This window comes from Oryzias latipes, chromosome 21, assembly GCF_053564925.1.
Source record: "Oryzias latipes strain Hd-rR chromosome 21, Olatipes_Hd-rR_3.1".
Taxonomy (NCBI): domain Eukaryota; kingdom Metazoa; phylum Chordata; class Actinopteri; order Beloniformes; family Adrianichthyidae; genus Oryzias; species Oryzias latipes.
The window spans coordinates 12477976-12490868 of NC_136257.1; the positions used below are offsets into that span (position 1 = coordinate 12477976).

The following is a 12893-nucleotide window of genomic DNA, read 5'->3' on the forward strand; positions in this document are numbered from 1 at the left end:
GCTGATTTTAAATTTGGAAAAAAAAAACTTCATTTTCTGCCTCTAAAATATTAGATGGCTCCATTCGGCTGACATGTTAGTTTTTGCATTTACTGACACTTTCTTAATCAAGACTTTCCAGCAAAAATCTTGATAATGGCAAGCGATAATTATCCCTTTTCAGGCAATATTCCGATGTTATTGTGCCTTTGTTCAGTAAATAATAATAAAAATAAAAAAAGTAACTCACTGTAGCGAGTTAGAGTACTGCTGCTTTATAATAAACTACTGAAACTGTTCCTCTGCAATCATGCAGTTCCCTCCATTGTGTCTGTGGTTTCACAGCCTCAGACTCAAAGATTCACAAAAAGGTGAAGTTTTGGTGCAAATTCAACGAAGAACATTTCTGCTGTCCTAGGCACTTTAACATTGGGAGTTGGGTCATCTAGACCCACTAGACAGTGCTCTGAACCTTTTTTCTTCTTTGATTTGTGATCTTCACTGGTGTCCATGGATTACATGAAATCTTTCCACCTTTATCCACCTTTGTCATGGTAGGGAGAACACGTCAATGTAAGGGTGGGGTCATTTAAGATAGCACAAGGGTTAAAGGAAGTTTGGGCTGCTGGGCCCAGAGCCTAACCGCCAGATATTTATGGACTTGTTTCTACATCAGAGCTAGATATTTATTAATACACAGCACAGTCCAAAAGTTTGGACACAACTTCTCATTCAAAGAGTTTTCTTTATTTTCATGACTATGAAAATTGTAGATTCACACTAAAGGCATCAAAACTATGAATTAACACATGTGGAATTACAGTCAGGACCATAAATATTTGGACAGAGACACATTCTTTCTAATTTTGTTTATGTACATTACCACAGGGAATTTTAAATGAAACAACTCAGATGCCATTGAAGTGCAGACTTTCAGCTTGTCTTCCATGGGTTGAACAAAAAGATTGCCTAAAAATGTGAAAAACGAAAGCATTTTTTAAACACAATCCCTTCGTTTCATGGGCTGGTAAGTAATTGGACAAATGAAATAACTGAAAACAAAATGGTCATTACTAATATTTGGTTGAAAACCCTTTGTTGGCAATGACAGCCTGAAGTCTTGAACTCATGGACATCACCAAATGCTGGGTTTTCTCCTTCTGAATGCTCTGCCAGGCCTTTACTGCAGCGGCTTTCTGTTGCTGTTTGTTTGTGGGCCTTTCTGTCTGAAGTTTAGTCTTCAACAAGTGAAATGCTGCTCAATTGGGTTAAGATCAGGTGACTGACCTGGCCATTCAAGAATATTCCACTTCTTTGCTTTAATAAACTCCTGAGTTGCTTTGGCTATATGTTTTGGGTCATTGTCCATCTGTATTATGAAACTCCGCCCAATCAGTTTGGCTGCATTCAACTGGATCTGTGCAGACAGTATGTCTCTGAACACCTCAGAATTCATTGGGCTGCTTCTGTCCTGTGTCACATCATCAATAAACACTAGTGTCCCAGTGCCACTAGCAGCCATGCACGCCCAGGCCATCACACTGCCTCCACAGTGTTTTACTGATGATGTAGTGTGCTTTGGATCATGAGCTTCTTCATACTTTTCTCTTGCCATCATTCTGGTAGAGGTTGATTTTGGTTCATCTGTCCAAAGAAGGTTTTTCCAGAACTGTGCTGGCTTTTTTTAGATGCTTTTTAGCAAAGTCCAATCTAGCCTTCCTATTCTTGAGGCTTATAAGTGGCTTGCATCTACTTTCATGCAGTCTTCTTTTTATGGTAGACTTGGATATTGATACGCCTACCTCCTGGAGAGTGTTGTTCACTGGGTTGGCTGTTGTGAACGGGTTCCTCTTCACCATGGAAATGATTCTGCGATCATCCACCACTGTTGTCTTCCGTGGACGTCCACTGAGTTCACCAGTGCTTTATTTCTTTCTCAGGATGTACCACACTGTTGATTTCGTCACTCCTATTACTGTAGCAATTTCTGGCATGGTTTTTTTTCTGTTTTCTGAGCTTAATGATGGCTCCTTTCACCTGCATTGAGAGCTCCTTTGACCGCATGTTGCCTGTTCACAGGAAAATCTTCAAAATGCAATCAGAAGTCCTCTGATCAACTCCAGGCCTTTTATCTGCTTCACTCATAATGACACCTGCCCATGCAATAGCATGGAAGTCAATTCTCCAAATACTTACGAGCCCATGAAACGAAGGGATTGTGGCCCACAAACAAACAGCAACACAAGCCGCTGCAGTAAAGGCCTGGCAGAGCATTCAGAAGGAGAAAAGCCAGCATCTGGTGATGTCCATGAGTTCAAGACTCCAGGCTGTCATTGCTAACAAAGGGTTTTCAACCAAATATTAGTAATGACCATTTTGTTTTCAGTTATTTCATTTGTCCAATTACTTACAAGCCCATGAAACGAAGGGATTGTGTTTAAAAAATGTTTTCGTTTTTCACATTTTTATGCAATCTTTTTGTTCAACCCATGGAATAAAAGCTGAAAGTCTGCACTTCAATGACATCTGAGTTGTTTCATTTAAAATTCACTGTGGTAATGTACAGAAACTAAATTAGAAAGAATGTGTCTCTGTCCAAATATTTATGGTCCTGACTGTATATACACTTCAAAAAAAGTGTGAAACAACTGAAAATATGTGACACATAAAGGCCGTGTCACACAGCCACTACATGTTGCTCATTGTCCACACATAAAATTTTGGTATTTTGTGTTACGTGCGTGATATACAAATAAGTGTAGCTTGCTTCCACCATTTGTCGATCAGGCACAGATGTCCGTCGAGGGTTTAGGCTTCAGTTTCTTTACGTGAATTTGATTTTGAGCTGTTCAAAAATTTTCCTCGGTTGAGAATTACGCAGTTTAGGCGTATTTTACTTAGTTTATGTGCAATTATTGTGTCATTCTTATGCAATTGTGCATGATTTTTGCGAGATGCATACACAAATTCTTTGGTATTCCATAACTGCTGCATTGCCGTTCCGCATACAGTACAGACCAAAAGTTTGGACACACCTTCTCATTTGAAGAGTTTTCTTTTATTTTCATGACTATGAAAATTGTAGATTCACACTGAAGGCATCAAAACTGTGAATACATACATAACAAAAAAGTGTGAAACAACTGAAAATATCTCATATTCCAGGTTCTTCAAAGTAGCCACCTTTTGCTTTGATTACTGCTTTGCACACTCTTGGCATTCTCTTGATGATCTTCTAGAGGTAGTCACCTGAAATGGTCTTCCAACAGTCTTGAAAGAGTTCCCAGAGATGCTTAGCACTTGTTGGCCCTTTTGCCTTCACTCTGCGGTCCAGCTCACCCCAAACCATCTGGATTGGGTTCAGGTCTGGTGACTGTGGAGGCCAGGTCATCTGTTGCAGAACACCATCACTCTCCTTCTTAGTAAATAGCCCTTACACAGCCTGGAAGTGTGTTTCATTGTCCTGTTGAAAAATAAATGATGGTCCAGCTAAACGCAGACCGGATGGAAATAGCAGGCTGCTGCAAGATGCTGTGGTATCCATGCTGGTTCAGTATGCCTTCAATCTGGAATAAATCCCCAACAGTGTCACCAGCAAAGCACCAACACACCATCACACCTCCTCCTCCATGCTTCACGGTGGGAACCAGGCATGTAGAGTCCATCCGTTCACCTTTTCTGCGTCGCACAAAGACACACTGGTTGGAACTAAAAATCTCCAATTTGGACTCATCAGACCAAAGCCCAGATTTCCACTGGTCTAATGTCCATTCCTTGTGTTGTTTAGCTCAAACATAATACAAATTCTTACAGACTAATCAGTAGGACTATCAGCTGTGTATCCACCTGACTTCTGCACAACACAACTGATGGTCCCAACCCCATTTATAAGGTAAGAAATCTCACTTGTTAAAGCTGACAGGGCACACCTGTGAAGTGAAAAACATTTCAGGTAACTACCTCTAGAAGCTCATCAAGAGAATGCAAAGCAGTAATCAAAGCAAAAAGTAGCTACTATGAAGAACCTAGAATATGACATATTTTCAGTTGTTTCACACTATTTTGTTATGTATATAATTCCACATGTGCTAATTCATAGTTTTGAAGCCTTCAGCATGAATCTACAATATTCATAGTCATAAAAATAAAGAAAACTCTTTGAATGAGAAAATGTGTCCAACCTTTGGTCTGTACTGTATCTGTGATCTCTGCTCATTGAAATAAATCAAACTTACAAAAATCCTGTTTTATTGGTTGAAGCTTCAACCTGCATCTGTTACAGTAGTTATTAATAACAAAACACTTTATTGCATTTACAGCAAAGATAATGTTTACATTTCAGGAGGTATAAAAGATTTACATTCACTGGTTCACTCGTTCTGGCTCGGTACAAAGTAGTTCTTTGTCAGATGGGCTTTCCTCCAGCATGTTCGGATCTCTCACTGAATCAGAGCTCTCAGCCTGAGCTGGGGGGGTTGTTTCCCTCTTTGTGGGAAGGTGGGTTGTGGGCGCTGCCCTGCTGGGTGACCCAGGGGAGGAAGCCGGTGGTGTTTCAGTTTTCTCGCTCCTCTCCTCCTCCGCCTCCTCCTCCCTCTGCTGCACAGAGGACAGGTACTGCTCCAGCAGGCTGCAGTCCGTGCTGTCCACGCCGCCGCCCGCAGGGCTCAGCGCTCGCACTGTCTTCAGAGAGTCGGCCGTGCCGCTGCTCAGGAAGCTGTCCTCCTGCCCCCACTGCTGATCCAGGGTGGATTGGAAGCCTGAATCTGGGAAGGATGCCTCTGCGCCGGGGGGGTTTGGGCTTTTGGGAACAACGGGGGGAGCTGCACTGCAGAGCGGAGCAGGAGGTGTGATCTGAGGTGTGGCTGGTTGAACGGCTGCCAGCTGCTGCTCCACAGACTGCTTCCACTGCTGCACGGCCTGCAGCTGCACAGAAAACAAGCAACAAGAATCACTACTTCTATGAAGAGGAAGAGAGGTTTATTCAGCAAACACATGCTAGTGGTCTTTAGTCTTTTGCAGTTTCAGAATACATGAAGGAAAAATCAAACTTATTGTAGTTAAGAATGGTTCTCTTTTGGGAGGTTTTCTTCGATTTTTCTTGCTAAAAACACTTTCGCTATGTCCGAATTCCCACCATAACCCCTATATAGTGCACTATATAGGGCGTTTGCCATTTTGTAGAGCTGTCCAAATCTACAGTTCCCAAATCAAGTGCCCTGGAAATTTCCCAGAAGTCTCTGCAAAAACCTGTTTGCATCAATGCAAAACATTATTCAAAATGCAAAAAACCAGTGGGCTTCGATGCTCACTAGATTGGCGAATATAGACCACAATGCATTGCATCGGAACATTTTTTTAACCAAAAAAAATTATTTACATTTATTTTTTTGATAAACCATCAACATTTTTATCTTCAGAAGACAGTGGATTCAGAAATAGCAAAACGCTCATTTCAATTAGAGTTTAACTTCATGAAATCAACAACACACAACAACAACACAACAACACACAGCTTAGCCAGCACTGACCTCGACTGCAGCAGGAAAGGAAAGCGATATATATGCTGATTGTAAATAAGGCATCAGTTCAGAGAGAAAGTTCACCTCTAATCGCTTAATTTGTCCAGATGATGAAGCTAAAGTTTTTTTTAAAGAAGCCAGAGCAGTGATATAGAACATTTAGGCAATGTGACCGGAACTTCTTTTTTAGGTTTGCATTATCACTCTGGATTATCACTTTTCAATCCACACCCAGCAGCCAATCAGAATCTTGTATTGACCTAGATTGTGGTATAAACAGTTTTAAGACCCACTCTGACAAAAAACAGCATTTTTTGTGTTTTTAACACATTCTTGTGGCATTTTTGTAATGATGGAGGACATATATAAAGAAAATTAAGATTAAAATTGCGATTGAGTATTTCTTTATTCAAATTGCTTTGAATCGGGAGCTGACCAAAACAAGTGCCATTTGAAAGAAGCTAATTTGCGACGTAGAAAACAGACTTCCCGGGACACATGCTCCCTGTTCCGCTCCATTCTGATGCAATCATTTGCAGACGACTAGATCCATGTCCGTCTTTGTTTGGGCTGGAATCTGGCTCAAAACTGTAAGGCTGGATAGCTCTTATTTGCTCGCTGTTTTTGTTGCACTGGTAATGTGAGGGGCTTTAAGCTTGTGGGACTTTTTAAAAAACAACATTTTACGGACCTACTGAACAAACTGCAGTCTCTGAAACGTTATCTTTATTGTTCTAGGAAAGCTAACGCACCGGTTTAGGGTGAACTTAATTATGAAAGGAATTGCCAACCTCTTTCCAGAGGAACTTCATGGCCTCCTCTTGCACCAGCCTCTGCAGCCTCTCGTCTTCAAGCTGCTTCTGCACACTGCGACAACACAGCATGAACACTCATGGACAACTTTCCACCTCAAACAAAGAGGTGAATGTGTGTGACAGACGCTTGTTGAGTCACTTACTTTTCTAATTTGTCCGTCAGAAAGACGATGTGATCTTGCATCCTCCGCAGGCGGATTTCACCGCGCACCTCTTTAGCAGTGGGGTGACAACATCGCGTGTGCTGTCCTCTCCACCAGGACTGGATTTTAACAGCTGCTTTGTCTGCTTCTGTCATCGTTTTTCTCAAAAACAAACCCACTTCTCCTTTTATTTCTGCTCTGTCGGTGGACGCCTCAGGACCATCGAGTGGCGCTCCGGCTCCGAAGGCTGGCGGTGCAGGTGTGATGGCGCCAGCTTCTTTCTCTATAGTCTTCTGGTCCGGTTTCTCTGTTGGCGGGTGGCGCGTCCTGTGCGTCTTAGGCTGTGCCGGCCGTTTCAGAGCCAGAGAATCGGGCTCAAACGTCTCAGTCTCGTCTTCGGTGTCGGTGTGGGTCGTGTGCAGGTCTGTGTCTGATGTGAAGGGCAGAAACACGGACTCAGACGACAGCATGCTGCTGTTGAGTTTGTCCTCATCGGTCTGCACATCCTCCAAATAAATGTGTTCCTCTGCGAGCCTTTGGCTGTGAACCACCGGCAGCGATGCATGAGCGGAGTCACAGCTCACCCAGGTGTTGAACTGCACCACTGGTTCTAAGCAGGAAAGGTGGCAAAGAGGAAAATCCACTTCACATTTCCTTCCAAACAAGCAGCAACTAGCACACAGAGCTGCAAAGCCCCCTCACCCTTCTCCAGGACTGATGGAGGATCAGCTGGTCCTGGTGTGGTGACTTCTTTCTCCTCTTGAGCTCCCCCTAGTGGATGTGAAGGGCTGTGCCTCTCCACGTCAAGCTGGGTTGGACGTGGAGGACTGAGGCAGCCTCCCTGGGTCTCCTCTAACAGCTGTCTTTGATGAAACCTAAGACCAGAGCATCAGTCTTAGAGATATTTTTATGCAGAATGGTTACATATGATGCTCGTAGGAGGAGCATGGAGGGAATGATGAACAACAGTAGAGATCCTCACCTCTGCTTGCTGAGGATCTTCTCTAGTTTGGCGTTTTCTGCCGTCTCCAGCGCTGGTGATGCAGTCAGAGGGCAAACAGTCGCCAAATACTGACTCAGCTGGACGTGCTGCCCTGGACGAAATGAACGACCTTTACCCTGACTGTAGAGCCACTCAGCTTTCAGACTGAATCAGAAAAATATTTATAGTACAAATTAATTATTTCAAACACTCAAACATGTCTTTTTTTTTTTTTATCTAGAGCGTACACACCCTTCTTTTTGAGTCACCACATAGCCGTCCAGGACTTTCAGATTCAGACACCAGCTCATGATGTACGGTCGATAATCAAAACCTGGCAGGGAAGGAGTCGCCATAACGCAGGGGTTGCTCATTATGGACAGCTGCTCCAGCTCATGAAGTGATGCCAGGTACGACACCTAAACACGAATCAGAAGAAAAATGACTTTCAGATGCTTTCGTTGTGGAAGGAAAGCTGTATCAAAACCCAGGACTTACTTCATTCAGGTCCCTGATCTCGTTTTCTGCCAGCGACAGAATGGAAAGGTGCGCCGGCAGGTGGGCGGGAACAGTGCGGAGTGTTGTAATGCTGTTTCCATGAAGCAGAAGTGTCTGCAGCACCAACGGGGAAAGTCACCAACCAAACATCTTCACAGCCGGTGTGTTGTTTTAAGTAAGCGTGAGTGTCAGTTTGAACGCTGACCTTTAATGCAGCCAGTTTAGTCAGATCTCCAATGGTGGAAATGTTGTTGTCAGACAAGTCCAGGTGTTGAAGAGACACACAGCTGTACAGCTGTTCAATCACCTGTCACACATGAGAGTGCTGTTAAATCCATTCAAACCCATGGATTCAGCTTTACAACCTGAAAAATAAAACTGCAGAAAAACTAAAACAACTACCATCCTAAAATGTACTTCAATATTTATGTCAACACTTATGTTTAAAAACTTTTGAACCTGCTGAGTTTGAAATAAATTACAACAATTTATTGGAGCCCATAGCTTATCGTTTATTTGCAAATGTGTTTAGATAAAAAAGCAAAAGACAAATATAATGTGAACAGATCAAAACGAATTGTGTTGTTTACCTGCTTCAACGAGAGCTAAACTGGAAGTTGTGTTCAGATTTTACAGCTATTAAGACGAGTGTTGTGCTCTTAACCGCTTTAGGTTTTAAAACTGAGTTACGGAAAAACAAATGGAAACGACTGCAAGAGAAAGACGCTAAAGGTGATCGAGGTTTAACTTTGAACTTTACAAATCCAAAAAAAATTCATATTCATTTTAATTCATGATAATTTATATGGCGCCTTCAGATAACCACAGTCAGAACAAGGTGGTGTACATTTAAAGCTCAAAACATTAAAAACAACTAAAAGTGTAAACCTAAAGTAAAACAGTGTAAAATAAAAATGCTGTGTCAAAGGCCTGACTATAAAAATGTGTTTTTTTGTTTTTTTTTCCCCAAATGAGGACAGTGAGGATCCCTGCTGCACTCAGTAACACGTTCCACAGCTTCGGTGCACATAGTGAAAACGCTCGTTCCAGTCTGAGCTTCTTCCTGACCTCAGCACGTCCAAGAGAGGCTGACCTGACACCAAGCTGGGGTTTAGGGAGAAGCTCAGACAGGTATGAAGGTACGATTATTTAAAGATTTCAAAACAGAATCTTAAATGAGCTCTAAAACCACAGGCAGACAGTGAAAGGTAGCTAGGATGTGGCTCCAACCAGAACATGAGCAGCAGCGTACCGGACACGCGAGACGGACGACTGGCTGACTCCAAAATAAAGAGAATTCCAGTAATCCAGCCCAGATGTAATGAAGGCTGGAGGAAGCAAAATAAAAGAAACCTTTGCCTTTGAAATTATTTCCCAAAAAATTTACTATGATTCTCTAAAATGAAAAAAATGTCCTTTGTTTATTAAATAGATTGAGATTTCTCTCGTGTTGTAGCTGAATCTGTATTTTATCTGACCATAGCTTCAAATGTCAATTAAAAACTTACCTTTTTAGAATGTTTTTTTATGCTCAGGTGGCATTTTCTTTTCTTTTATTTATTCTTATTTATCTTTGATGTATTTTATTGCTAAAAACGTTTTGTAAGTTTATGCTGTTTTTAAATTTGTCCTTGATTTGCCTGATTTTAAACATTTTTTTTGTCTGTTTCTTTTATTATGAAGCACTTTGGTACACTTGTACACTTTGGTAAGCATCAATAAATACTGAAAATGTCTGCGTAAACTGTGACCCCTTGAGTGGCAGTCAACTAAAAAGTTTTAATGAAAACCACTGATTTATTTGAACCAATTGAGGAATGCTTCAATTCTTTTCCATTTTTGTTCTGGATGAGAGGTTCTTCTGGTTTGTAGAAATCCCTCCCGTCTCCTCACCTTTATGTTGTTTCCGGAAAGGTTTAGCCATTTCAGATGAGGCAGATCGCGCAGTCCTTCAATGTAGCCGATGCTGTTGTTGGGCAGATTGAGGACCCTCAGCTGCATCAGCTGAGACACCCCCATCATTCTGACCAGACGGTTGTTTGCTACGGATAGCTGAATTAGTGACAACAAGGAGTTTGCATCAAAACCACAGAGCGGGAACGTGTTTGTTCATCTGTCATCAGACTAGAACCACTCTCAAAAATGTGACCTGCTGAAGGCTGGGGCTTCGTTCCAGATTATCCAGCTTCATGATTTTATTGCGGTCCAAGATGAGAGTGTGAGTGTCGTCAGAACTGATGAAACTGGGATCCAGCTTCTGCACCCCCCGACCTGTCAGATCCACCACGGGTCCTGCTGGTTTAGGAGTCAGAAGACAAAACACTTGGATTTCTCTTTTCGTACATAAAAGCATTTCACACTGGTTTACAGAAAGAACAAAGAGTTGGCATTATATTAAAAAAAAAAATGTCACAAATGTACCATTAATGAAACAGAAAGAAAGCAGCACTTTAACTAAAAATCGTTGAAGAACATTCAAGTTCATCAGACATCTTGCTTCAATCTGTGTGTAGCTTCACCTTTGACTCAAAGGTCTACCTACCACCTGATTGGTTCCAGAGCTTTGTTGGGTTTGTGAGCCCTGAGCAGATCTGACTCTATGCTATCTCTAATAGTCTTTATTGAAAGAGCAGACAGAACTGTTATATTGGTCCAGCCTGAAGGACATGAAGACACCAAACAGCTTCTCTTAATCTTGTCTGAATGTGAAATCTCTGAGTTTCCCTGTGTGTTGACCTGATCTATTTGTAGCCTTGTTGATCCACTTCAAAGAAAAAATGGTGTTTTGGGTGTTTTTTTTTCCTGATGAGGCAGGACAATTATGAAGGAAATTAAGCTTCAAATTGCAATTCTGAGTATATTTCATTCAAATCATTTTGAATCAGGAGCAAATGATAAATGCTCTTTATAAAAACTTGTGTTGTGACGTGGAGCCTACAACGGCAAGTTACAGGCTTCCTGCTGCGCTCCATTCTGATACCTCTACTTGTGGACAAATAGATTCATCTACGTCTTTGTTTTCCTCGTCTGAGCTGGACTTTGAATCAAAACTACAGTATATGACTGGATAGCTCCCATGTTGCTTGCCATTTTTGTTACGCCAGTAATTTGGGTTGGGGTTGTGCGGGGCTGTAAGCTAGCGGGAAAGGGTGTAAACAGATGGGTGATGGGAAGTGGCAATGGGCTTACTCCACACCAACAGTCCCGCCCACATCTACTGATGCTCTGCAGAAACTATGTCCTAGAAGATGACACAGGTTTATTGACTTTTCCTAAAAATGACATAATCATAATTAAAAGTACTGGAAATGCTTTGAAACGTGACCGAAAGATGATCGGAGAGCTACTTTAATGTAAATAATAGCAATTTAAAGTGGATTCTACACCAACGTTGTCATGTTTATATTCGACGGTAAAAGGATGATTATGCATCAAAGTCATGATGTCAGAAAATCCCATGTTTGACTTGACCTTTTTTTTACATTTTTAATTAAAGTGAATGTCCTAAAGCAGCAGGAGAATCTTATTCGACGCAGTATGTATTTTATTTTGAAAAGAACATTTAAGTGCTGCTGTTAAAAGTAAAAGTAATTCACATTGAATGAATAGTAAAACAGAACACTGGTAAAATTCAATTACTGTATTGCAAATCTTTAAAAGCTACTTTTTAAATTAATAGTTTTTTTTGTGCATTTAAGTTGGGTGTATGTATTCTATGGCCACCAGGTTCACTTCATGATGGATCAAGGCTTTAACTGACAACCTGCGTTGGCCAACTCAGCCACTGCAACTGTAACTGATGCTGCTGACATCACAACATCTTTAAGATAACAGTCAATTGTGAGGAGGAAAGAATTAGAGTTAGGTTTGAAAAGAAAACTAGTTTACAGTACAGATGTTCCACACAAGTCTGCCAATATGTCCAGTTTGATGATCAAACTAGCTAACAACCACCAGATATTTCAACTTAAAGAGTCAATGAAGAAAAGTCACGGGACGTTTGCTGAGCTAAAAACGGTCAAGAGCGCTAAACGACTAGATTTAACACACGTACGATACAAACATTACAAACTGAATGGGTTCACCTGGCTATAAAACCATAAAGAAACTCACCAGCGTTCGTATCAAAGTGTAAATCTGATACACCCATCCTGCCGGGCTAGCTAGCTTTCACCGAGCGTTAGCTAACTCTAACTGTCAGACACACAAGAGGCGCCTGTCGGCTGTCACAGGGTGAAATGCTTTCTGGGAAATGTAGTTACCTGTCTGGCCTGCAAGTCTCTCTCCCGATTATCTTTTGATCTATAAAGCGCTCCCAATGGTCTTTTTATCATGATTATGCCGTTATTACCCCCCCCCCCCCCAAATAAATAAATAAATAAACAAAATTAACAAGCAAACACACAAAAAAGCCTCAACATTGTTGTTTTCTAGAACACTGCGGAGCAGCAGGAATTTATTAGAAATTCACCTCTGAATTGTTGGCGGGACTCATCTGCCACCTTTAACGCTAAAAGAGCCATGTAGTCTAGCTCATTACTGACCAAAAAACTGCAAAGTCCAACTTCACCGTTTGGGAAAATAGTCTTTTTTATTTAAAAAGGTTTCCGTGGTCATTAAACCTTTTATTTATAAAGTGTTGCTTTTAATACAATAATTAAATTATAACCGTGTTCTATGTTTCTTTCTATACCAATTTGAATTAATTTTACCATAAACTACAGCAAAATAAAATGCATACTGCATCGAACAACTAGTTAATCTATTTTTTTTTCAAGTCCAAGCATTTTCTTTAAAACCAAAGAGCCACACATGGCTCCTTAGCCTCAGGTTGGAGACTCTTGATTTAAATGCTCCCCTTCTAGCTTACAGCTCTTCACAACCCAAACCTAACATTGACTGACAGTAAATAGTTTTTTTAAAATGATCGTTCCACAGCTTGACAACATTCCAGATA

General features: G+C 41.3%; 2 protein-coding genes across 3 annotated transcripts in view; one reads left to right on the top strand and one right to left on the bottom strand.

Moving 5' to 3' along the window:
- rpl24 (ribosomal protein L24) overlaps positions 1–12893 on the top strand; it is a 38746-nt gene that overhangs the window by 19910 nt on the left and 5943 nt on the right. The gene's annotated exons all lie outside the window — the stretch shown is intronic.
- On the bottom strand, positions 4211–12206 carry cep97 (centrosomal protein 97). Of its 2 annotated transcripts, none has more exons than XM_011489410.4 (11): positions 12050–12206; positions 10086–10228; positions 9830–9988; positions 8142–8243; positions 7937–8050; positions 7691–7857; positions 7439–7603; positions 7159–7331; positions 6457–7066; positions 6290–6365; positions 4211–4902 (listed from the first exon to the last, which is right to left on the bottom strand). In XM_011489410.4, the coding sequence occupies exons 1-11, from the start codon at positions 12084–12086 to the stop codon at positions 4342–4344; spliced, it is 2307 nt and encodes a 768-aa protein (XP_011487712.1). In that variant the 5' UTR covers positions 12087–12206; the 3' UTR covers positions 4211–4341. The 2 variants fall into 2 exon arrangements, with proteins under 2 accessions (XP_011487712.1, XP_004081640.1); XM_004081592.5 differs by having other exon boundaries at positions 10086–10231.